The 23,161-nt window shown below is 51.4% G+C and overlaps 1 protein-coding gene across 1 annotated transcript in view; it reads right to left on the bottom strand.

The window, feature by feature from the left end:
* The window catches only part of KIN (Kin17 DNA and RNA binding protein), a 79,622-nt gene extending 57,271 nt beyond the window's left edge, over positions 1–22,351 (bottom strand). Inside the window, exons 1-4 of the mRNA XM_075342596.1 lie at positions 22,158–22,351; positions 20,471–20,565; positions 13,883–13,926; positions 10,978–11,100 (exon numbers count right to left, since the gene is read on the bottom strand). Of these exons, the coding sequence (XP_075198711.1) occupies positions 10,978–11,100; positions 13,883–13,926; positions 20,471–20,565; positions 22,158–22,271 (376 nt within the window). The 5' untranslated portion in view covers positions 22,272–22,351. The remainder of the gene's footprint in view (positions 1–10,977; positions 11,101–13,882; positions 13,927–20,470; positions 20,566–22,157) is intronic.
* Positions 22,352–23,161: the final 810 nt, after the last annotated feature.

Below are 23,161 nucleotides of genomic sequence, written 5' to 3'. Positions count from 1 at the left end.
GTTTATAGCTGACACATTCCTCTAGACTGACAGGTCATATCCTCTGTATGTGACAACAGTCACATCACCCCCAGATGGTTTTAACCCCTTAACGACCTTTGACGTACTGGGTACGTCATGGTGACATGGTGCTAAACGACCCATGACGTACTCAGTACGTCATGGCGAAATCGCGGTCCCGGAGCCCCGGGGAGTGAAATTTGTTTAATTAAACGGTAGATTCGGGAAGGAGGGGACCTCTGCCTGACCTCAGGAGGGGTGGTGCCTCCTCCCCGAACCTACAGAGGCTGTGATGAACTGACGAACGCCGCTCAGCCAATTACAGCCACTGTAATGTTCCAGCCATTGAAAATGGCTGGAACATTGAAATCCAGCCCTGATCAGTGCTGCTGTAGCACTGGCCATTGGCTGGAGCTGGGTGATCGATGCTTCACCCGCCCCCAGCTCTGATTGGAGAGACCGGTCTTGTGACCGCTCTCTCCAATCAATGTGGATCTGCGGCCTGTGACCGTCCCTGGAAGCCGAGGAGAGCGGTAAGTTGCTGTCCCCGCCGTCCGCCCCTGTCCCCGATCGCCCCGCCGCTGCTCCCGATCCACCACTGTCTCCGATCGCCCCGCCGCTGCTCCCGATACACCACTGTCTCCGATCGCCCCGCCGCTGCTCCCGATCCACCGCTGTCCCCGGCGCCACGCTCCCGATCCACCACTGTCCCCGGCGCCACGCTCCCGCTCCACCGCTGTCCCCGCCGCTGCTCCCGATGCACCGCTGTCCCCGGCGCCACGCTCCCGATCCACCGCTGTCCCCGGCGCCACGCTCCCGATCCACCGCTGTCCCCGGCGCCACGCTCCCGATCCACCGCTGTCCCCGGCGCCACGCTCCCGATCCACCGCTGTCCCCGGCGCCACGCTCCCGATCCACCGCTGTCCCCGGCGCCACGCTCCCGATCCACCGCTGTCCCCGGCGCCACGCTCCCGATCCACCGCTGTCCCCGGCGCCACGCTCCCGATCCACCGCTGTCCCCGGCGCCACGCTCCCGATCCACCGTTGTCCCCGGCGCCATGCTCCCGATCCACCGCTGTCCCCGGCGCCATGCTCCCGCTCCACCGCTGTCCCCGCCGCCGCTCCCGATCCACAGCTGTCCCCGGCGCCATGCTCCCGCTCCACCGCTGTCCCCGCCGCCGCTCCCGATCCACCGCTGTCCCCGGCGCCATGCTCCCGCTCCACCGCTGTCCCCGACGCCGCTCCCGATCCACCGCTGTCCCCGCCGCCATGCTCGCCACTGTCCCCGCCGCCGTCGCACCCACCTTTTTCAGCCGCTGCTGCCCCCGAATCGGCCCCCACTGTTCCCGATCGGCCCCCACTGTTCCCGATCGGCGGCCGCCGCCGCCTCCATCGGCTGCCCCTTCTCCATCGCCACACCTCCTATCCCTCCATGTGCTGCAAGCCACCCTCCCCCCACGTGAGGGGAGGGTGGCTTGCAGCACATGTGGGGGGAGGGTGGCTGGCTTGCAGCACATGTGGGGGGAGGGTGGCTGGCTTGCAGCACATGTGGGGGGAGGGTGGCTGGCTTGCAGCACATGTGGGGGGAGGGTGGCTGGCTTGCAGCACATGTGGGGGGAGGGTGGCTGGCTTGCAGCACATGTGGGGGGAGGGTGGCTGACTTGCAGCACATGTGCTGCAAGCCACCCTCCCCCCCCACATGTGCTGCAAGCCACCCTCCCCCCCACATGTGCTGCAAGCCACCCTCCCCCCCACATGTGCTGCAAGCCACCCTCCCCCCCACATGTGCTGCAAGCCACCCTCCCCCCCACATGTGCTGCAAGCCACCCTCCCCCCCACATGTGCTGCAAGCCACCCTCCCCCCACATGTGCTGCAAGCCACCCTCCCCCCACATGTGCTGCAAGCCACCCTCCCCCCACATGTGCTGCAAGCCACCCTCCCCCCACATGTGCTGCAAGCCACCCTCCCCCCACATGTGCTGCAAGCCACCCTCCCCCCACATGTGCTGCAAGCCACCCTCCCCCTACATGTGCTGCAAGCCACCCTCCCCCTACATGTGCTGCAAGCCACCCTCCCCCCGGGGCCCCCCCTCCTCCATGTGCCATCTCTCTCTCCCATCAGACTCTGCCCCCCTCCCCGATCTGCTGCCTGCTCTCTCCCATTTTCCATCTACTGCCCCCTCTCACCCTCCTCGATCTGTTGCCTCCTTCATCTGCTGTGATCCTGCTGCCTAGATCCATCCTGTAAGGTAGGTATCCCCATCTCACCTCCCCCTCCCCCCCCATCCTCTGCCGCTCTTCCATCCGCTGCGCCATTTCCCATCCATCCTCTGCGCCATTTCCCATCATCCATCAGCTGCGCCCTTTCCCATCCTCTGCCGCTCCTCCACCCGCTGCGCCCTTTCCCATCTTCCATCCGCTGCGCCCTTTCTCATCTGCCGCCCCGCCTCCACATGCAGAGTTTGGTTGATTGCTGCTATAAGGGAGTCTATTGCAGTTTGATCATCTGGGGGTGATGAAACCAAGGAATCTTCCTGGTACAAACAGCATTCTCCCTCCTCCAGCTCATCAGAAGCCGTGGAGCGTGTGGGAGAGCCTGGCCCTGTGTGCTCCCGAGGGAGAGCCCGCTGGAGACACCCGGCCGTGTGCTCTTTTCCTGATCCCTGCAACCGGTGAAGCATGTGCCCTGATTACCTCAGAAGGATCCTCCATAGGGGTATCCTCAGGCTGCGTTCCGTCCAGGGACCCAGAAGGGGGTGGAGGACGACATTGCATAGCCAGAACCAGGTTTTGTGACAGTTTTTCCATGGATTGGGACAAAAACTGTGCCCATTCCGGTGGGCTAGGGGCCCTAGGCTCTGGGCTGCCGGTTGCGGCGGTGGTGGCAGGGGGGTCTTGGGGGGCTATAGGGGCACAGGACTCAGAGAGAAGAGGTGTGTTTACGTGGTAGCTCAGCGTGGCAGGCAGTGCAGGCTGAATAATAGACTATGTGGGCCTTAGTACTCTTAGTGCCCTTAGATTTCTGCATGTTCCTAATAGGAGTATGCCAGGAGGGGGAGCAATGCTCAGCAGAGCTACAATTGAAGCAAGCACCTCACCAGAATCAGCCGATGGGCCTGTCCTCAGGAAGGATTAAGCTCTATGAAGATCTTCGCATGCTTTCCTGAGGGGGTGGGGCTTATTGCGGCCGTGGGGGGTGGGGCTTAGCACTAAAAGAGCGGGAAGATGAGTCAGTGTGCCCTCCCCTGCTGTGGGTAGTAAAAAAAAAAAAAAAACGTCAGGAAGGGAGCTTCTGATAGTTTTCCTCCCTCTCCCTACAGGCAGCACACAGCTTGTCACAGGTGATTATCAGCGGCTTTTCTGCTAGAGCAAATAAACAGAGCAAATAAAAACAGCATGAGTCCCGGAGCCCTGGGCCCTCCCCCCTGCCACTGGGAAATTATCTGCAAGACTTTCTGCAAACAGCAGAACTTCCCCCTCCTCCAGCCAGCAAGCTAGAGAAAGTTAACACTGTGTGTGCAGAATCCTTGCTCCTTGCACATAAATACTGTAAATGTCCTGGGAGCCTTCCCTGCAGCGTCTTTTCTCCCTTTGTCTGGGAAACCAGTCAGGGGGGATCTCATCTTAAAACACTGCTTTCCAGGCAGTGAAAATAGCAGGGTCAGCTTGCTGTGTCGGTGTCCTATTCAACTCAGAGCCTGCAGAGAGGGGCTGAGGAATTGGGCTATCAGGCCCAGGATCCAGCGTCGCAGGAGGGGGTACGTGGAGGCGACACTCCACGTTCCCGCCCGTTGATGGTAGTGGGAGATCGGTCCCAAAAGGAAACAGTCGTCCTCAAAAAATAACAAACCTTGAAAGGAAGTGCCTCCTACAGACACTAAGCTAAAACTGAGCTTGCCTGGCCCGGCCAGGGGGTGTATATTGCAGAGGAGGAGCTATGCTTTTGCATCTACTTAGTGTCCTCCTATGGATAGGCTGCATAACACCCATGGTCCTGTGTTCCCCAATGAGGCGTCAGAGAAAAATCGCCTTATGATGCTGGGAAAGAATTGCTGGGCGGCACGGTAGCTCAGTGGTTAGCACTGCAGTCTTGCAGCGCTGGGGTCCTGGGTTCGAATCCAACCAAGGACACCATCTGCAAGGAGTTTGTATGTTCTCCCCATGTTCGTGTGGGTTTCCTCCGGGTACTCCGGTTTCCTCCCACACTCCAAAGACATACAGATAGTGACTTTAGATTGTGAGCCCCAATGGGGACAGTGTCCTTGATGTGTGTAAAGCGCTGCGGAATATGTTAGCGCTATATAATAAAGATTTGTTTTGTTTTTTTTTGTTTAAGTGCTCAGTCAGAAGGCATGACCCTACAATCTAAAAAGATCTTTTTGCTGCTCGCCCATAAAATTATAGGCTTTTTGAGCCCAGATAGAAACATTTTAGGTAAGGACCCAGCAAACAGTATGTCTTGATGCTGGCCTCACACAAAACTGGCCTTTTTGTGTGCCAAATGTCTCAATTTTTAAATTTATTTTGTTAGCAGTAATTCATATGCAAACTACTATATTCAATGTTTGCATAGAGCAAGGAACAGAAATTAGTCATTCATTTAAAGGGAATCTGTCATGATGAATGAACACATATATACTATACTATTAATCCATATGCAAATATGGATGAAGTGCGTTACATGTTCAGAGCACTTCCCAGTTCTAGAACAAAAAATCCAAGTGAGCTGTCAGTCAAGCAGAAGGTGTTGGTCCTAAGCTTGGGAGGCAGAGTCTGTGGAAGGACTCTGATCCAGCAGAGAGCATTTCAGCCTCATATGCATTGAAATTACAACGTGGATTTTTTAACGGAGCAGAAGATTTTATAAAAGTTACAGAATGGCTTATCTTTCAACAAGGTACATGACTATATAAGCAGTTTGGAGGGTCTTAAATATGACAGATTCTCTTGAAATGGAGCCCAACTGCTGATTCATGCTGTCCGAAAAAAGGGCAGCATAAACTGGAGTGTCTCAATCATCGCAACAAAGAATGTTCCAGTCTGTATTGCTGCAGAGTTTCAGAAGAAACACAATTTTAAAAGCTGGCGAGACTGGGATGACTAAACAAAAAGGCAAGTGGTTTATAGCTGACACATTCCTCTAGACTGACAGGTCATATCCTCTGTATGTGACAACAGTCACATCACCCCCAGATGGTTTTAACCCCTTAACGACCTTTGACGTACTGGGTACGTCATGGTGACATGGTGCTAAACGACCCATGACGTACTCAGTACGTCATGGCGAAATCGCGGTCCCGGAGCCCCGGGGAGTGAAATTTGTTTAATTAAACGGTAGATTCGGGAAGGAGGGGACCTCTGCCTGACCTCAGGAGGGGTGGTGCCTCCTCCCCGAACCTACAGAGGCTGTGATGAACTGACGAACGCCGCTCAGCCAATTACAGCCACTGTAATGTTCCAGCCATTGAAAATGGCTGGAACATTGAAATCCAGCCCTGATCAGTGCTGCTGTAGCACTGGCCATTGGCTGGAGCTGGGTGATCGATGCTTCACCCGCCCCCAGCTCTGATTGGAGAGACCGGTCTTGTGACCGCTCTCTCCAATCAATGTGGATCTGCGGCCTGTGACCGTCCCTGGAAGCCGAGGAGAGCGGTAAGTTGCTGTCCCCGCCGTCCGCCCCTGTCCCCGATCGCCCCGCCGCTGCTCCCGATCCACCACTGTCTCCGATCGCCCCGCCGCTGCTCCCGATACACCACTGTCTCCGATCGCCCCGCCGCTGCTCCCGATCCACCGCTGTCCCCGGCGCCACGCTCCCGATCCACCACTGTCCCCGGCGCCACGCTCCCGCTCCACCGCTGTCCCCGCCGCTGCTCCCGATGCACCGCTGTCCCCGGCGCCACGCTCCCGATCCACCGCTGTCCCCGGCGCCACGCTCCCGATCCACCGCTGTCCCCGGCGCCACGCTCCCGATCCACCGCTGTCCCCGGCGCCACGCTCCCGATCCACCGCTGTCCCCGGCGCCACGCTCCCGATCCACCGCTGTCCCCGGCGCCACGCTCCCGATCCACCGCTGTCCCCGGCGCCACGCTCCCGATCCACCGCTGTCCCCGGCGCCACGCTCCCGATCCACCGCTGTCCCCGGCGCCACGCTCCCGATCCACCGTTGTCCCCGGCGCCATGCTCCCGATCCACCGCTGTCCCCGGCGCCATGCTCCCGCTCCACCGCTGTCCCCGCCGCCGCTCCCGATCCACAGCTGTCCCCGGCGCCATGCTCCCGCTCCACCGCTGTCCCCGCCGCCGCTCCCGATCCACCGCTGTCCCCGGCGCCATGCTCCCGCTCCACCGCTGTCCCCGACGCCGCTCCCGATCCACCGCTGTCCCCGCCGCCATGCTCGCCACTGTCCCCGCCGCCGTCGCACCCACCTTTTTCAGCCGCTGCTGCCCCCGAATCGGCCCCCACTGTTCCCGATCGGCCCCCACTGTTCCCGATCGGCGGCCGCCGCCGCCTCCATCGGCTGCCCCTTCTCCATCGCCACACCTCCTATCCCTCCATGTGCTGCAAGCCACCCTCCCCCCACGTGAGGGGAGGGTGGCTTGCAGCACATGTGGGGGGAGGGTGGCTGGCTTGCAGCACATGTGGGGGGAGGGTGGCTGGCTTGCAGCACATGTGGGGGGAGGGTGGCTGGCTTGCAGCACATGTGGGGGGAGGGTGGCTGGCTTGCAGCACATGTGGGGGGAGGGTGGCTGGCTTGCAGCACATGTGGGGGGAGGGTGGCTGACTTGCAGCACATGTGCTGCAAGCCACCCTCCCCCCCCACATGTGCTGCAAGCCACCCTCCCCCCCACATGTGCTGCAAGCCACCCTCCCCCCCACATGTGCTGCAAGCCACCCTCCCCCCCACATGTGCTGCAAGCCACCCTCCCCCCCACATGTGCTGCAAGCCACCCTCCCCCCCACATGTGCTGCAAGCCACCCTCCCCCCACATGTGCTGCAAGCCACCCTCCCCCCACATGTGCTGCAAGCCACCCTCCCCCCACATGTGCTGCAAGCCACCCTCCCCCCACATGTGCTGCAAGCCACCCTCCCCCCACATGTGCTGCAAGCCACCCTCCCCCCACATGTGCTGCAAGCCACCCTCCCCCTACATGTGCTGCAAGCCACCCTCCCCCTACATGTGCTGCAAGCCACCCTCCCCCCGGGGCCCCCCCTCCTCCATGTGCCATCTCTCTCTCCCATCAGACTCTGCCCCCCTCCCCGATCTGCTGCCTGCTCTCTCCCATTTTCCATCTACTGCCCCCTCTCACCCTCCTCGATCTGTTGCCTCCTTCATCTGCTGTGATCCTGCTGCCTAGATCCATCCTGTAAGGTAGGTATCCCCATCTCACCTCCCCCTCCCCCCCCATCCTCTGCCGCTCTTCCATCCGCTGCGCCATTTCCCATCCATCCTCTGCGCCATTTCCCATCATCCATCAGCTGCGCCCTTTCCCATCCTCTGCCGCTCCTCCACCCGCTGCGCCCTTTCCCATCTTCCATCCGCTGCGCCCTTTCTCATCTGCCGCCCCGCCCTCTCGCATCGCATTATCCAGCGCAGTTGCTCGCTTCCAGACTGCAGTGGATGATGCGATGCGAGACTCGTGCATTGCTCACGTTTGGCACTGGTCTTAGTGGCAGGCGCTCATTTTTTTTTTTACTGATGTCTGTATTTTTTATTTCGCCAAACTAATTTTTTTTGTATGGGGGGGGGTCTAGTTTCCAAAATGGGATCACATGTGGGGGAGCTCCATTGTTTAGGCACCTCAGGGGGTCTCCAAATGAAACATGGCGTCTGCTAATAATTCCAATCAATTTTACTGTGAAATGGCGCTCCTTCTCTTCTGAGCCCCGCCGTACGCCCAAACAATTGATTTCCACCACATATGAGGTATCGTCGTACTCAGGAGAAATTGCACAATACATTTTATGGTGCATTTTTTCCTGATACCCTTGTGGAAAAAAAAGCTACCTGTTTGAAAAAACAATTTTGTGGTAAAAAAAAGAATAAAATATTTTCACGGCTGAACATTACAAACGTTTGTGAAGCCTCCAGGGGTTCAAAGTGCTCACTAAACAGCTAGATAAATTCCATGAGGGGTCTAGTTTCCAAAATGGGGTCAATTGTGGGGGAGCTCCATTGTTTAGGCACTTCAGGGGGGTCTCCAAACGCAACATGGCGTCCGCTAATAATTCCAACCAATTTTGCTGTGAAATGGCGCTCCTTGCCTTCCGAGTCCTGCCGTGCGCCCAAACATTTGATTTCCACCACATATGGGGTATCTGCGTACTCAGGAGAAAATACACAATACATTTTATGGTGCATTTTTCCTGATACCCTTGTGATAAAAAAAGCTACCTGGTTGAAGCAACAGTTTTGTGGTAAAAAATTTTTTTTTTCTTTTCACGGCTCAACGTTATAAACTTCTGTGAAGCCCCCAGGGGTTCAAAGTGCACATCAAACATCTAGAAAAAATATTTGAGGGCTCTAGTTTCCAAAATGGGGTCACTTATGGGGGAGCTCCATTGTTTAGGCACCTCAGGGAGTCTTCAAACCCGACATGGTGTCCGCTAATGAGTGCAGCTAATTTTGCACTCAAAAATTCAAATGGCGCTCCTTGCCTTCCGAGTCCTGCTGTGTGCCCAAACATTTGATTACCACCACATATGGGGTATCAGCGTACTCAGGAGAACATGCACGATACATTTTATGATGCATTTTTCCTGATACCCTTGTGAAAATACTAATTTTTATGGCTAAAGTAACATTTTTGTGTTAAAGTAAAATTTTCATTTTTTCGTCTACATTGCTTTGGTTGCTGTGAAGCTCCTAAAGGGTTAATAAACTTCTTGGATGTGGTTTTGAGCAGAGTGAGGGGTGCCAGATTTTAGAATTGGGTCACTTTTGGGTATTTCCTGTCGCCTAGGTTTCTCAAATCACTCCAAATGTGATGTGGTACCTAAAAAAATTTTTTTTGTAAATTTTGTTGGAAAAATGAGAAAAATTGGTGATGAACTTTGAACCCTTCTAACTTCCTAACGGAAATTTTTTTTTTCAAAAATTGCGCTGGTGTAAAGTAGACATGTGGGAAATGTTATTTAGTAACTATTTTGTGTGACATATCTCTCAGATTTATGGGCATAAAATTTCAAATTTTGAAAATTGCAAAATTTTCAAAATGTTCACAAATAAACGCAAAACATATCGGCCTAAATTTACCACTGACATGAAGTACAATATGTCACGAAAAAACAATCTCAGAATCGCCAGGATCCGTTGAAGTGTTCCAGAGTTATAACCTGTCAAAGTGACACTGGTCAAAATTGCAAAAAATGGCCGGGTCTTTAAGGTGAAAACAGGCTGGGGGCTGAAGGGGTTAAAGCACACAAATCACCAGGATTTTCCTATATAACCTAAAGCCCGTGCTATACTGGCACTATCATGCTGATTCGCTACATACCTTTAGTTATCAGCTCGGATGTATAGGTTTTGAAACACAAGCAAGTAAATTTGTAAAATCATTAGTTTGTTGAGTGACAGCAGCTGCTGATCAGCTGATAGCTGGGTTGGGTTTTCATAGTTACCTTCTGCCCCTGTTACTTATGCTAAGTCTATTATAGAATCGATTTAGTTTGTGACTAACAGGGCCTGTGCTGATGTCATACCCATGTGACCAGAAGGGGCGGAGCCTCAGCCAATAGAAAAATGTTGCTTTCTGGTATCAGCTATGTTGGCCCATCCCAGCTATCAGCTGCTGTCACTCAACAAGCAGCAGATTATACAAACTTTACTTGCTTGTTTTTCAAAACCTAAACATCCTAGCTGATAACTAAAAGGTATGTATAGAATCAGCCCGATACCTAAAGCCATACTGGCACTTATATAGGAAAATCCAGTTGATTGGTGCGCTTTAAGTAAGTTTCCTCTGTAATGCTGCACCATTACCAAGTAGGAATTCCTTATTTAAAGGGAAACAAAGCTGATTGATAGTGCCAGAACCATAGACAACATGAATCAGAAGATAAGCTCAGTTATTGTCACTGGTATATGCTGCAGGATCCTGCACACTGGGCAGGAAAAAAAAAAAAGAGTAAAGGGGACACGCACAGTTCCCCACCAAACTCCACACACCTCCCTCAATACCAACTATTATCAGCTTGTTATGCCGAAACTTTCCATGGAAGGACAGGTTGTCTCGTTACTATAGACCAAACAGCAAGCACCTGTCAATGGGCTGGTAAGAAAATGCACAGACATGCAACTAACTTATAAAGCCGACTCCATAAAAAAAATAAATAAAATAAAATGCTGCTAATGGTCAGTTCAGGTATATCTATTAGGCTGCTTTCACACATCCGTTTTTTGCTGAGCGGCATAATACGGCGCTTTGTAGAAAAAAAAGCAACCGTTTTCTTTGCCGCAGGTTGCGTTTTTTCCGCATAGACTTGCATTAGAGCCGTATTGTGCCGCATGGCCTTGCGTTGCGTCCGGTTTTTGCCAGATGCGGCATATTTAGGCTGGATGGAACGCTGCCTGGCACGTTTTTTTGTGCGGCGAAAAAAAAAGGCATTGCGCCGGATCTGGCGCGATTTACAATGCAAGTCTATGGACGCCGGATGCGGCGTCCTGCGGCAAAAAAACGCATCCGGCCGCCGGATGCGTTTTATTGCACTGCGCATGCTCAGTATCAAGCCGCATCCGTCAAAAAAATGGACGGCCGCATGAAAAAACGTATACAACGGATCAGTTTTTTTTTCGCCGCATCCGTTGCATAGGTTTTTGAGCCGGATTGAGCCACACTGCAAAAACCGGAGGTGTGAAAGCAGCCTTATAGATTTAAACTGTAATCTTGTAAAGAACGGGTGATAAGACTGGTTAGGCATGATTGAATTAGAAAAAAAATAAATAAATAAAAATTAAGAAATCCACAATAATAGGACTTACCTTCTCTACCCAGCCACTTTGTAAAGTCTGTCAGTGTCTCCCATTGTGTTGCGTTCATGTGAATATGTTCTCGGTGACTGATGTACTCATTGTACACAATGTTATTGTGCACCCGCTTTGTTCCTAAAAAAAATTTAAAAAATACTATTTCAATATATAGTGCTGTGCAAAAGTCCAGCTAACTCACCAACCCAAAAGGTGCACGGAACATGGCAATTTCCAGCAGCAAATGTCTATAAAACCTTGTTTTGGCTTTATGAAAAGGGGTGGGCCACTACATTAATATTAATGGCCTATACTTAGGATAGGTCATCAATGTCTGATCAACACCAGGCACCCTCACCGATCTGCTGTTCTCAGTGCTGGTGGTAGCAGCCAGAAATTCTCAGTTTCGGAGCTGCCCCATGTTCTTATAGTGGCTGCGTATTGCACATCCGCCTCTTGGGGGACGGATGTGCACTGTCAGCAGCCGCTATCAAGATGGAGCAGCTCCAGCACTGAGCAGTTCTGGCTGCTGCAGCAGCCAGCGAGAACAACTGATCAGCAGAGATGCGGGGTGTCGGAACCCGGCAGATCAGACACTGATGACCTATGCAAAGGATAGGACATCAATGTTAAAGTAGGGGACAACCACTTTAAATCTACACAAACAACCCACAAAGATACAGCAGTATATCATTGGATGCTTTTCAGATCAGATGTGATGAGTAGTCCTTGTAAGTGTCAGAGGTCCCAAACTCGGCTGGGTATGAAGCCTGAACATAAAAAAAATAATATGGGGGGGTACAGTTTTACAATTAGCACCACATAGTAATTTTGGACAACATTTTGTAGTAATGTTCCCATCCTGTTTCCCTTCTTGTACCAATGTTCACCATGCTTATAGTAATGTGCTCATCCTTATCTCCATCCTATAGTAATGTGTCCCATCCTGGTCCTCGTCCTGTAGTAATGTGCCCCATCCTGTGACAACACGTCCATCCTTGTGCCCATCCTCTGGTAATACGTCCATTCTTGGGCTCATCCTGTGCTAATAAGTCTATCCTTGTGCCCATCCTCTAGTATTGTGCCCATCCTGTAGTAATGTGCCCTTGCAGGTCCTCCTCTTGTAGTAATGTTCCTTTTATTGGATTTCTTGTAGCAATATCCCATCCTGGTCCCCTGTTGTGCCAGTCTTCACACGCACAGACACATATACTGACCTGTGCAGCCTCAGCGGGAAACACACACACACACACACACACCAAAACTTAATTCTCATCTATCCTCCGTTCCCTCGGCATCCTCTTTCCTGGCGCTGCGCAGAGTCAAGTTCTCTATATCAGCTGTTAGCTAATCAGAGGCAAGCAACTAAGGTCATATGCATCAGTCTCTTGCCTATGACTGGCCAAGCGGCAGAATTCAGTTATGCAGAGAGAGCATGACTCCGCACAGCGCCGGCAAAACATTCATCTGAAATAAAGCTCTGATTGGTGTGCCCCTACACCAGCCTCGATAGTTACAGGGTCCACGGGCCGTAAGAAGCAGTCGGAGAGGCCGGATGTTTGAGACCTCTGCTGTAAGTCAAGATTTCATCAACATTTGGTGCTAGAAGTGTTTTCAATCTTTTAATATACACAACAGAGTAATATAAAACAAACATTGGTCCGCACCCAAGAAGAATGACTAACTGGGTCATAGTCTGGATACATTGTTGCTATGGACAATTTTTCGACAAGAAAGCAGATACATTGTTTAAAAGGTCTGTGACAATAGCCCCCATCCTGCTATATACTGCCATCCTGGTATGAGCTTCTATACTGCTATATACCCCATCCTGGTGTATGGCCGCATCCTGGGGCACACAAAAAAAAAAAAAAATATTTATACTCACCTTTCCTCGCTCCACGCAGCATCGCTCCTCCTCCAGTCTGTGCCAGCAGCAGCGCCGCTGACCTGTGTGGAGCCGGCCACGATCCCTGCGGCACCGCTCATCCTCCTGTCTCTGCCGGCTGCAGCTGTGTGTGGACAGGTATGCACAGCGATGACGTCATCGCTGTGTGCACTGCCAGTCTCCACACAGCTATGGCCGGCAGAGACAGGAGGACGAGCGGTGCTGCAGGGATCGGTGGCAGGTGAGTATACTTATTCACTGTTCCCCGTGCTGATGAGGATGCGCGGGGGGCAGTGAATACAGCCACACATGATCACTCCAGGCTGTAGTTGCCAGGGGTGATCATGCGGGCCGGCTGTTTAGTATGCGCGCACCCCCCGCCCATCATCCCACCCACCCGTCAGCGCCGACTTCAGAGCTGAGAGATGATGGACGTGCATATGAAATAAACGGGCCCACGTGGTCACGGCAGGCGCTGCTACAGCCTGCTCGTGCCCCCGATGACCTGCGCCACTGCATCACCATCATTCCCCGCAGCCCTACATTCAGACTATAAGACGGACCCCCCCTACTTTCCCCCCAAACATTTGGGGGAAGTGCGTCTTATAGTCCGAAAAATACGGTAGATTGTGCTATCTCGCCTATGCTCATTAACATCCAGATTGTGACTAACAATATAATGCTTCATACCCTTAGACACTAAACTATTCTCAAAATCTGCACTTGAGCTCTGCACGAAAATATACAACTTGAAATAGTCTGCAGCCTCGCTCAACAAGCGTTCTATATTACATAACATATAGAACACGATTAGTAAAAAATATTGGAAAGCTTCTGTAATATTGAAAAGTGCAAGTGACTATTTTAATATAGAAATTAAAAGGCAGACCATTGTACACAAGTAAAGATTATACAATATGCTCAACTGTGTACACAAAACAGAGTTTAGGATCCATCGAGGCAAGTTGTTACATAACCTGGAAAATAGATCAAGCAATTTGTAATTACAGATAAATGTGAAAAGTGTCTCACCAAAGCGTCGTCTTAAGAGTTCCAAAAATTCAGTGCGAAATTCACTGTAAAAAAAAAAAGTCAAGTTTACAAATGCAGTAGGTATACATGAATACACTGATGACAACATTACATTAGAAAATGGATATCACCACCATAATTTTAGTATTTGGGATTTTTTTCTGGCTACGCTGTGTACCGATCAGATTGATTTTATATTTTGGTAGATGAGGCATTTGAGAACACAGAGATACCAAATATGTGTATTTTTTAACTGTTTTAATTTCAAATGGGGCAAATGGGGGGGGGGTGATTTGAACTTTTAGCTTTTTTAACATTTTTATTTATTTTACTAGTCCCCCTAGGGGACTTTATCACTGCTCTGTCCAATCGTTTGTTTATTTCAGCTGATTAGAGCAGCATCGCTCTGATCAGCAGAACATCTTAATTACTTACCGGTAATGGATTTTTAGAAGCCCATGACAGCACCACCTGAGAGAGAGCAAGAGGTTCCGCTTACCTCGGGACAGGAAAGCCACTGAAATAAAAAGGGCGGCACCTCTTCTCCGCATCAGTAGGTTTACAGAGCCAGAGAGCTCCATATAAAAAAAAGGTCTGGTTAATCATGCCACCACCAAAACTAACAAAAGAACACCATTAACTAACACTCCCCGAAGGGTGCCCATAACCAGTGAATAGTTGGGGACCTAAGGGTGCTGTCATGGGCTTCTGAAAATCCCATTACCGGTAAGTAATTAAGATTTTCCTTTTCGCCCCATGACAGCACCACCTGAGAGATTCTAGAGACCAATCACCTTAGGGGAGGGGACACCACCTGTAATACCCGTCTACCAAAAGTGAGGTCGGCAGTGGAGGACAAGTCCAAGTCTATAGTGACGGAAGAAGGTCAAAGTGGCGGCTCTGCATATTTGATCAATAGAAACCTCTGCTCTCTGTCCAAGAGGTGGGGAAACTGATCTAGTGGAATGTGCTCTAATCTGCAGAGGAACTGGAACCCCCTTAGATGAATAGCCAGAGAGATAGCCTCACGGGTCCACCTAGCCAAGGTGCTCTTAGAAACTTTAGAGCCCCGGGGACCACCCCCTGGAAAACAACAAACAGGGCCTGAGACTTCCGCAACTTCCAGGTCCTATCTAAGTAGGTTACAAGGGCCCGTCTCACATCCAATCTATGGAGCCTAGCTTCTTTGTCATTTGAAGGAGGGTCACAAAAGGAAGGAAATAGGATTTCCTGGGACCTGTGGAAGGGCTTTACTACTTTAGGAAGATAGGGTGGTATTGCGCACAGACCCCTCCTATCTACCAGAAGCTGGGTATATGGTTAGGCAATAGAGAGCGCCTTGTAAGCCACCCATTCGTCTAGCCGACGTCAAGGCAATGAGCAGTGCTACCTTTAAGGACAGGATTTTGAGCAGAACATCCGAAAGGGGCTCAAACAGGGCATCAAGAACGAGATTTAAATCCCATGGAGGCATATGAAGAGAGGGGACAGGGGCAGCTCTAGCACAGGACTTAATGAACCTACGAATCCACCTATTTTCTGTTAGGTTATGATTATATAGGACTCCCAGGGTCGAAACTTGTACCTTCAAAGTGCTAGTAGAAAGGCAAATTGCAACCCCTTTGAAGGAATTCCAGGATAGCTTGGAAGGGAGGGGGGCCCCCTATTTGTGTTCCTGAAACTTGCAAAAATTTCCTCCAGACCCTCCCATAAATACCAGTGGTTACTGGTTTCCTACTCTTAAGGAGAGTCTCTACCAGGTTTCCCAAAAATCCCTGTGCTATGAGTAGCTGCGTTTCAAATGTCATGCTGTCAAGTGGAAGGCAGGATCCCTGGGGTGACACACTGGTCCCTGGACTAGGAGGTCTGTCTCGTCCGGAAGTATCCAGTGGTCGGATATTGCTAGTTTCTGGAGCCAATAAAAACCAGGCTCTTTTTGGCCAGAAGGGAGCTATGAGGATGATGTGGGCTCCATCTTCCCGAGTCTTCCGAAGCACAGCAGGGAGAAGAATCAAAAGCAGGAAGGCATACAGAAGACCCTAGGACCAGGGGCATCTGCATTGCATCTATTGCCATGGGACGATCCTTGGGATTGAGAGAACAGAAATTCTCCACCTTTCCTGTTGGCCCTAGTTGCAAATAGGTGCAAAACTGCAGTCCCCCAGAGATCTGTGATTAAACTGAATATTCGGGGTTCAGAGCCCATTCTCCTTGATTAGGGTGATGTCTGCTGAGGAAATCTGCTTCCTCGTTGTCCTTTCCACGAATTTGAAGTGCACTCAGGGAGAGAAGATGGGACTCTACCAGTTGAAAACTCTCCATTGCAAGGGAGAGTAACGTTGGGGACCCTCGTCCTGATTATTCAGGCAGCCCACCGTCACCTGTTGTCCGATAGGATCTTTACACCTCGACCTGTCAGATAAGGGAGGGAATCCTTTGAGTGCTAATTTCACCTCTGTAAGTTCCCTGAAATTGAGGACTGACTCCTCAAATAGTCGTCCCATAGTCCTTGGAACAGGTGATTTCTCAGGTGAGCCCCCCCAGCCTATGTGACTTGCGTCTGTTGTGATGGTATCCGTGAGGCGGGGACACCCCAGCACCCCTGCGAACAAATGATTCAAGTCTTGCCACCAAGACAGGGAATGCAACATTTCCGAGCAAAGACAGATTTTGTATCCAAACAGCCTTTTGACCATTGCTGCCAGGCCAGGACCTCCATCTGAAGGGATTGCATATGCATCTTTGCCCAAAGAACTGCGGGGATGCAGGATGTGAGGGACCCCACTAGTGACATGGCCTGTGAGGGTCATGACTGGTCTCCTTATTGCTGAAGTGACCAGACACTTTATCTTGTCTTTTTCTCCTCCAGGAGAAAAGACATCTGAGTGACCGAATCTAGTATCGGACACTGCTGAGGCTGTAGTCTGCAGTTTTTCTTGATTTATGATCCACCCCAAGTCCTCTAGGATGGAGATCACTGTCCCCACCATGTCTGCAGAGATCCTCCGACTAGCTCACCACCAACAGGTCGTTCCAGGTAAGGGACAATAAGGATCCGATGGATTCTGTTATGTGCCATCACTTCTGCCATAAGTTTTGTGAAGACCTCTGGGTGCCATGGAGATCCCGAACAGTAGCGCCCTGAACTGGTAATGATGCCAAGGTGTTTTCCTTCTGAAGAGCAAATCTTAGGAATTTTTAATAAAGCTGCGTGGATGGGAACATGATAATAGACATCCTTTAAACAGAGCACCGCCATGAAACACTCGAGATAGAACAGTTTCACTGTGGACTTGCCCGTTTCCATCTTGAAGGGGTGCTGTACCAGGTGATGGTTGAGCCTCTTTAGGTTGATGATAGTCCTGAAGAAGAAGTCTGGTATTCTCAGGAGGAACAGTGAGGAATAGAACCCCTGCCCTGCTTCTCCCTTGGGGACCGCCTGTATCACCTTCTTTTGAATGAGGGAATGGATCTCTGTTTCCAGCACCCCGTCTTTTCTCCCCCAGTCTTATGGATGTTACAATAAGATACCCCCGAGGGGGCGATTATAGTTGTAACGTCAGCCCTTCTGAGATGATTCCTAGAATCTAAGGGCTGGAGGAAATCTTTTCCCATGAGGGGAGGAAAAGGGAGAGCCTTCCCCCCACTGGGATGATGGCGTCATTGGGGGCCTTTTGGTTTGGTATAGGAGGATGTTCCGAACATAAACCCCGAGGACTTCTTCCTTTATCCTTCAGGAGTCCTGGTCTCTGGGGGGCTGCCTATGAAAAAAATTGCTTCCCCGAAAAGGATGGCTACGAGGGAATTGGGTTTGTACTGCCGGAAATCCCTGTTTCTTGTCTACCGCTTTAGACAGGAGATCATCCAGCTGCGAGCCAAACAATTAGCTCCCCTCACAAGGCATTCCACATAGCTTTCCATTGGATTGCACGTCTCCCTTCCAGGTTTTTTAACCAGTGGGCTCTCCTGACTGAATTGGGAAAGGGTAGCCGACCTTCACAGTGAAGTGAATCTATGGAAGCGTCCGCCAGAAAGGCTGCTGCCCCTTGTTTACGCAGTATGGAGGAGATGATGTCCTTTCTAGGGATGTCCCCCTTTAATCTGGTCTTCCAATTGTTGGACCCAGATCATTAGGGGACCTTGCCACGCACGTACCTGCCACCGCTTCCCATGTACCCCGGAGAAAACTGTGCGCCTTCCGGTCCAATTGATCACAAAGTGAACTGATATTCTCAAAGGGGAGGGTAAAGGACTTGGACGCCTTGGAAATAGCAACGTCAATTTTAGGTGAATTGTCCCATGAAGTGGTAGCTTCTTCATCCAAGGGATATTTTCTTTTCAGAGAAGATAAGGATACCCTCTTGTCTGGTTTCCTCCATTGATTAGTGATCAGGCTCTGGACCTTTTGATGAATCGGGACCACCCCTCTTTTTCCCATCTTCCAAGCCACCAAACATGAGGTCCTGTGTGTACTCAGGATCTTTAGCATCCACCAACTCCTTGGGGAGCGGACAGCTTTCACCAGGTGTTCCACCTTAGAGGAAGGGAAGCATGATCTGCCGCCTTTATCTGAGGAAGATGAGGAGTCCGACTATGAGGAAGAGGCAGGAGATTAAATCCTAGAGCCCCGGTCAGAGCTTCCCAACTTATCAGAAGCATCATCCTATTTTCTGGCAGACTTCTTATGTCTCTTTGTTACTGAATGAGAGCGGGAGCCCATGGAATCCCTGACTTCAGCCCTGATAATATCTCTTAATTCAGCCGTGAATCCTGGCCCTTCCGTACAGAGGATCCTTTTGATACAGGTGGGGCAAAGGTCCTTCTGGTAATCTGGAGCTAGGCTGTCTTTGCAAACCCCACAATTCCTATGATTTCTCTTAAAGGTATGTTTCTTAGATACCTCCTAAAAAAAAATAAGGGAACATAGAAGGGGAACTTAAAAGTTGTAAACAGTAGCATAACACTCACCCCCAAGATGGCAGAACTGGTACCGGTTTTGGAGGTGGTTTATGACTTCCGGGTTTGGACCTATTAGACCCCCTGGAATGATGACTTGCCGGACTGGAGGGACTGGCCCTAGGGGCGGAGTGCTCCCCTCGTTGCGGTTACTGTGAGGACTGTGCATCCTCCTGCTGCCCGGACATATCCTGCTCTGGGAGTGAGTTGTCCTCCATCCTAGATAGCGGGAAGCCCATACTCACAAGAATGCAGCGAAGGTGGCTTCTTATACTCCCTCGGTTCAAATCTCTCGCCCGGAATCCACTCACTGGGCGCTGGCCATCTAGCTTACAGAGGATCCTACACTCTGATCTTCACCCCGGCTGTCCCAGCAGCAGGAAGCCCGTCTTGCGGGGCTCCGTGTGCGGCACCACATAGCCTGGGGCGACGCAGAGTCGAGCTCCCACTCCAGGCTTGCGCTCTACCGCAGAAGGCTGAAGCCCTGGGAAGGTGCGTCCAGGCCCGAATGCTAGCTTTTGGTGAGACCAATCTTGCACACTGGGTTGGACCTGGGATATTCCGTGGGTTGTCCCATCAGGACAGGAAACCAACTGATGCGGAGGAGAGGTGCCGCCCTTTTTATTTTAGTGGGTTTCCTGTCCTGAATCTCTCTCTCAGGTGGTGCTGTCATGGGCGAAAGGGAAAATGCAGTGTTTCCTGTGAGAGCCGACGCTCTGTCCGGCTCACACAGTAAGTGGAGTCATGGTTAGAGTGAGGGGTAATCAGCTGAACCCTCGCTACCATGACAAAACCATGGTGCCCCATGATCGCATCACAGGGCTGCCGATGGTGGCGGGGAACACCGCAATCCCCACCGCGGTCATTTAAATCACGCTGTCAGTGTTTGACAGCGTGATCTAAAGGGATAACAGGTGCGACATGTGGGGATTACCGCGGGCTTACTGCCAGAGCTGTGGTTATGTGAAATAGATGACCATGGACATACCGGTACGTCCTTGGTTGTAAAGGGGTTAAAGGGAATTTGTCAGCATGTTTTTTGCTACCTCGATTGAGAGCAGCATAATGTGGGCAAAGAAATATGATCCAACTAGTTTACTGCGTGCAGCAGTTCTAACATAATCAGAGTTTTTAGATTTAGCAATGCAGTAAACTGGGAAAGCTGACCCCACCCCACACCAGGCTCTCTATGTATAGTGCTGTAGACAGTGAGCTGCTATTCACAGCAGGGGGGCAATATAATGCAACAATGATAATCATTACAAGTAACCAACACCAGGTACCTTGATAAAGAGACCCATCGCTGAATTCTGTGTGTTAACCCCAACATCATGATGTCTTCAGATAACATAGCAAAAACCTACTGACTGACTCCCTTTAAATATACCCAGCCTGGCATATACAGAAAGCAGTGGAGAGACCTGGGCAGTAAGAGTGGGACAAGAACCCATCAGACATTCTGGCCCATCCAGCGAATATGGCACAAATGTCCGATTTCCCATTTACCTTGTTGTACGTGGGACAGTGCTACCGCCAGACCTTATACTTCTCTATAATGAGGAAATCCACTGATTTAGGACGACAAACCCTTTAAATCCACCAATATGAGCTGTATCTATAGGTAATACTCACACAGAGAAGTAATCCATGAACTGATGGGGGTCCTCGGATGCGAGCAGCAGCTGCCTCTGGTGGGACTCTGACATGCAGTGACATTTGAAGCCATTCTTGGGAAGAAATAAAACACAAGGTGATCATTATAACAATTGGGGACGCTTCACCTATGAAAAGAATAAAGCATAACAGAAATGTCATGGCATTACATATCTAGAAAGGTCTGAAAGAAAATAGGTCAGAAATCTATAAGACTAGAGGGGTCCAGTAATGGTAACCCCATAACTCAAGTATAAGAGTATCAATGAGGAATTGGCTGCACGTCCCCTTAAAGGGGAAAGGCCCTATTCCCATCCTCTGACTTGCCCCTAAGCTCCTAAAAGGATAGAAACAGCACAAACTATGCTGCCCGGCTAATCCACCTGTTCCCCCGCTACTCCCTGACCTCTCCTCTCTGCCAATCCTTCACTGGTTCCCATTGCCCAACGACTACAGTTCAAAACCCTAACCACGACCTACAAAGCCATCCACCACCTGTCTCCTCCCTACATCTGTGACCTAGCCTCCCGATACTTACCTGCACGTAACCTTCGATCTCACAAGATCTCCTTCTCTACTCCCGTCTCAGCTCCTCTTCCCACCATCGCATCCAAGATTTCTCCTGTGCCTCCCCCATACTCTGGAATGCTCTGCCACAACATATCAGACTCTTGCCTACCTTGACAAGCTTCAAAAGGAACCTGAAGACCCACCTCTTCCGACAAACCTACAACCTGTCATAACCCTCAGTCTGATGCAGCGCCGCACAATCAGCTCTACCCTCACCTACTGTATCCTCACCCATCCCCTGTAGACTGTGAGCCCTCATAGGCAGGGACCTCTCTCCTCATGTACCAATCTGTGCCTTGTATTGTTTATGATTATTGTACTTGTCCCTATTATGTATACTCCTTTCACATGTAAAGCGCCATGGAATAGATGGCGCTATAATAATAATAATAAGGTATCATGTGTATATATGGTTAAAGGAAGAAGTCAACTTCCTGCAAAGAGGCCGGAGCTCAACCCCATCATACACCCCTGGGATGAGTTTACAACAGGCTGGTCATCACAGGCACAAGTCCCACAGCTCCGGCAGCCTGGTGTGTGTGTGTGTGTGTGTGTGTGTTTGTGGTCACGGACACGTACTACAGTACTGGCAGACCGATCCCCAAGGGCACACGTCCCACACTAGTGGCAGCCAGTCCCCGGGGGGCACACGTCCCACACTAGTGGCAGCCAGTCCCCGGGGGCACACGTCTTACACTAGTGGCAGCCAGTCCCCGGGGGGCACACGTCCCACACTAGTGGCAGCCAGTCCCCGGGGGGCACACGTCCCACACTAGTGGCAGCCAGTCCCCGGGGGGCACACGTCTTACACTAGTGGCAGCCAGTCCCCGGGGGGCACACGTCCCACACTAGTGGCAGCCAGTCTCCGGGGGGCACACGTCCCACACTAGTGGCAGCCAGTCCCCGGGGGGCACACGTCTTACACTAGTGGCAGTCAGTCCCCGGGGGGCACACGTCCCACACTAGTGGCAGCCAGTCCCCGGGGGGCACACGTCTTACACTAGTGGCAGCCAGTCCCCGGGGGGCACACGTCTTACACTAGTGGCAGCCAGTCTCCGGGGGGCACACGTCCCACACTAGTGGCAGCTGCCCTCACCTCGTCCCGGCACTGCTTCTGGCACATCTGGCAGTACCATCGTAACTTCTGTAGTCCCTTAGATTTAATCCGGTTGGCGATCGCCTTCGGTGTCAGGAAGTCAGCCTTGCCCATAGCGCTGTTCGCCTGCGACCCCTGGAACTATAAAGAGAACTTCCGTACGATGTAATTCAGTGGTGCAAACAGCGGAAGGTTCGTCACTTCCGGGGGAGGATCGCGGTTGGACGTGGCCGCCATCTTTGAAATGGGCGCAAGTGAACCGCCTGCAGTGTCTGTAGGAAGATTTGTGATATGCAGTCGGAACTACGTTCTCTGCGGCCAGACACTGGAGCTGGGGCATCCCGGGATTTACCTGGGGTTTGTAGAGAAATGTTGCGTCTGTCCAGTTCTCAGACAGACAGGTGTACAGAGGACTGGCACATGTGAGCCGGTTACAGCTGGCTGTGGATCTCTGTATGGTAGTAGTGGATTATTACCTCCCATTTATTGGTGGTCTTCTCTCTCACCCTCCCATTTATTGGTGGTCTTCTCTCTCACCCTCCCATTTATTGGTGGTCTTCTCTCTCACCCTCCCATTTATTGGTGGTCTTCTCTCTCACCCTCCCATTTATTGGTGGTCTTCTCTCTCACCCTCCCATTTATTGGTGGTCTTCTCTCACACCCTCTCATTTATTGGTGGTCTTCTCTCACAGCCTCCCATTTATTGGTGGTCTCTCACACCCTCCCATTTATTGGTGGTCTTCTCTCACACCCTCCCATTTATTGGTGGTCTTCTCTCTCACCCTCCCATTTATTGGTGGTCTTCTCTCACACCCACCCATTTATTGGTGGTCTTCTCTCTCACCCTCCCATTTATTGGTGGTCTTCTCTCACACCCTCCCATTTATTGGTGGTCTTCTCTCCCACCCTCCCATTTATTGGTGGTCTTCTCTCCCACCCTCCCATTTATTGGTGGTCTTCTCTCACAGCCTCCCATTTATTGGTGGTCTTCTCTCACACCCTCC

This window comes from Anomaloglossus baeobatrachus, chromosome 4 (genome assembly GCF_048569485.1).
Source record: "Anomaloglossus baeobatrachus isolate aAnoBae1 chromosome 4, aAnoBae1.hap1, whole genome shotgun sequence".
NCBI classification, from domain to species: domain Eukaryota; kingdom Metazoa; phylum Chordata; class Amphibia; order Anura; family Aromobatidae; genus Anomaloglossus; species Anomaloglossus baeobatrachus.
This window is presented reverse-complemented; position numbering and strand designations above follow the sequence as displayed.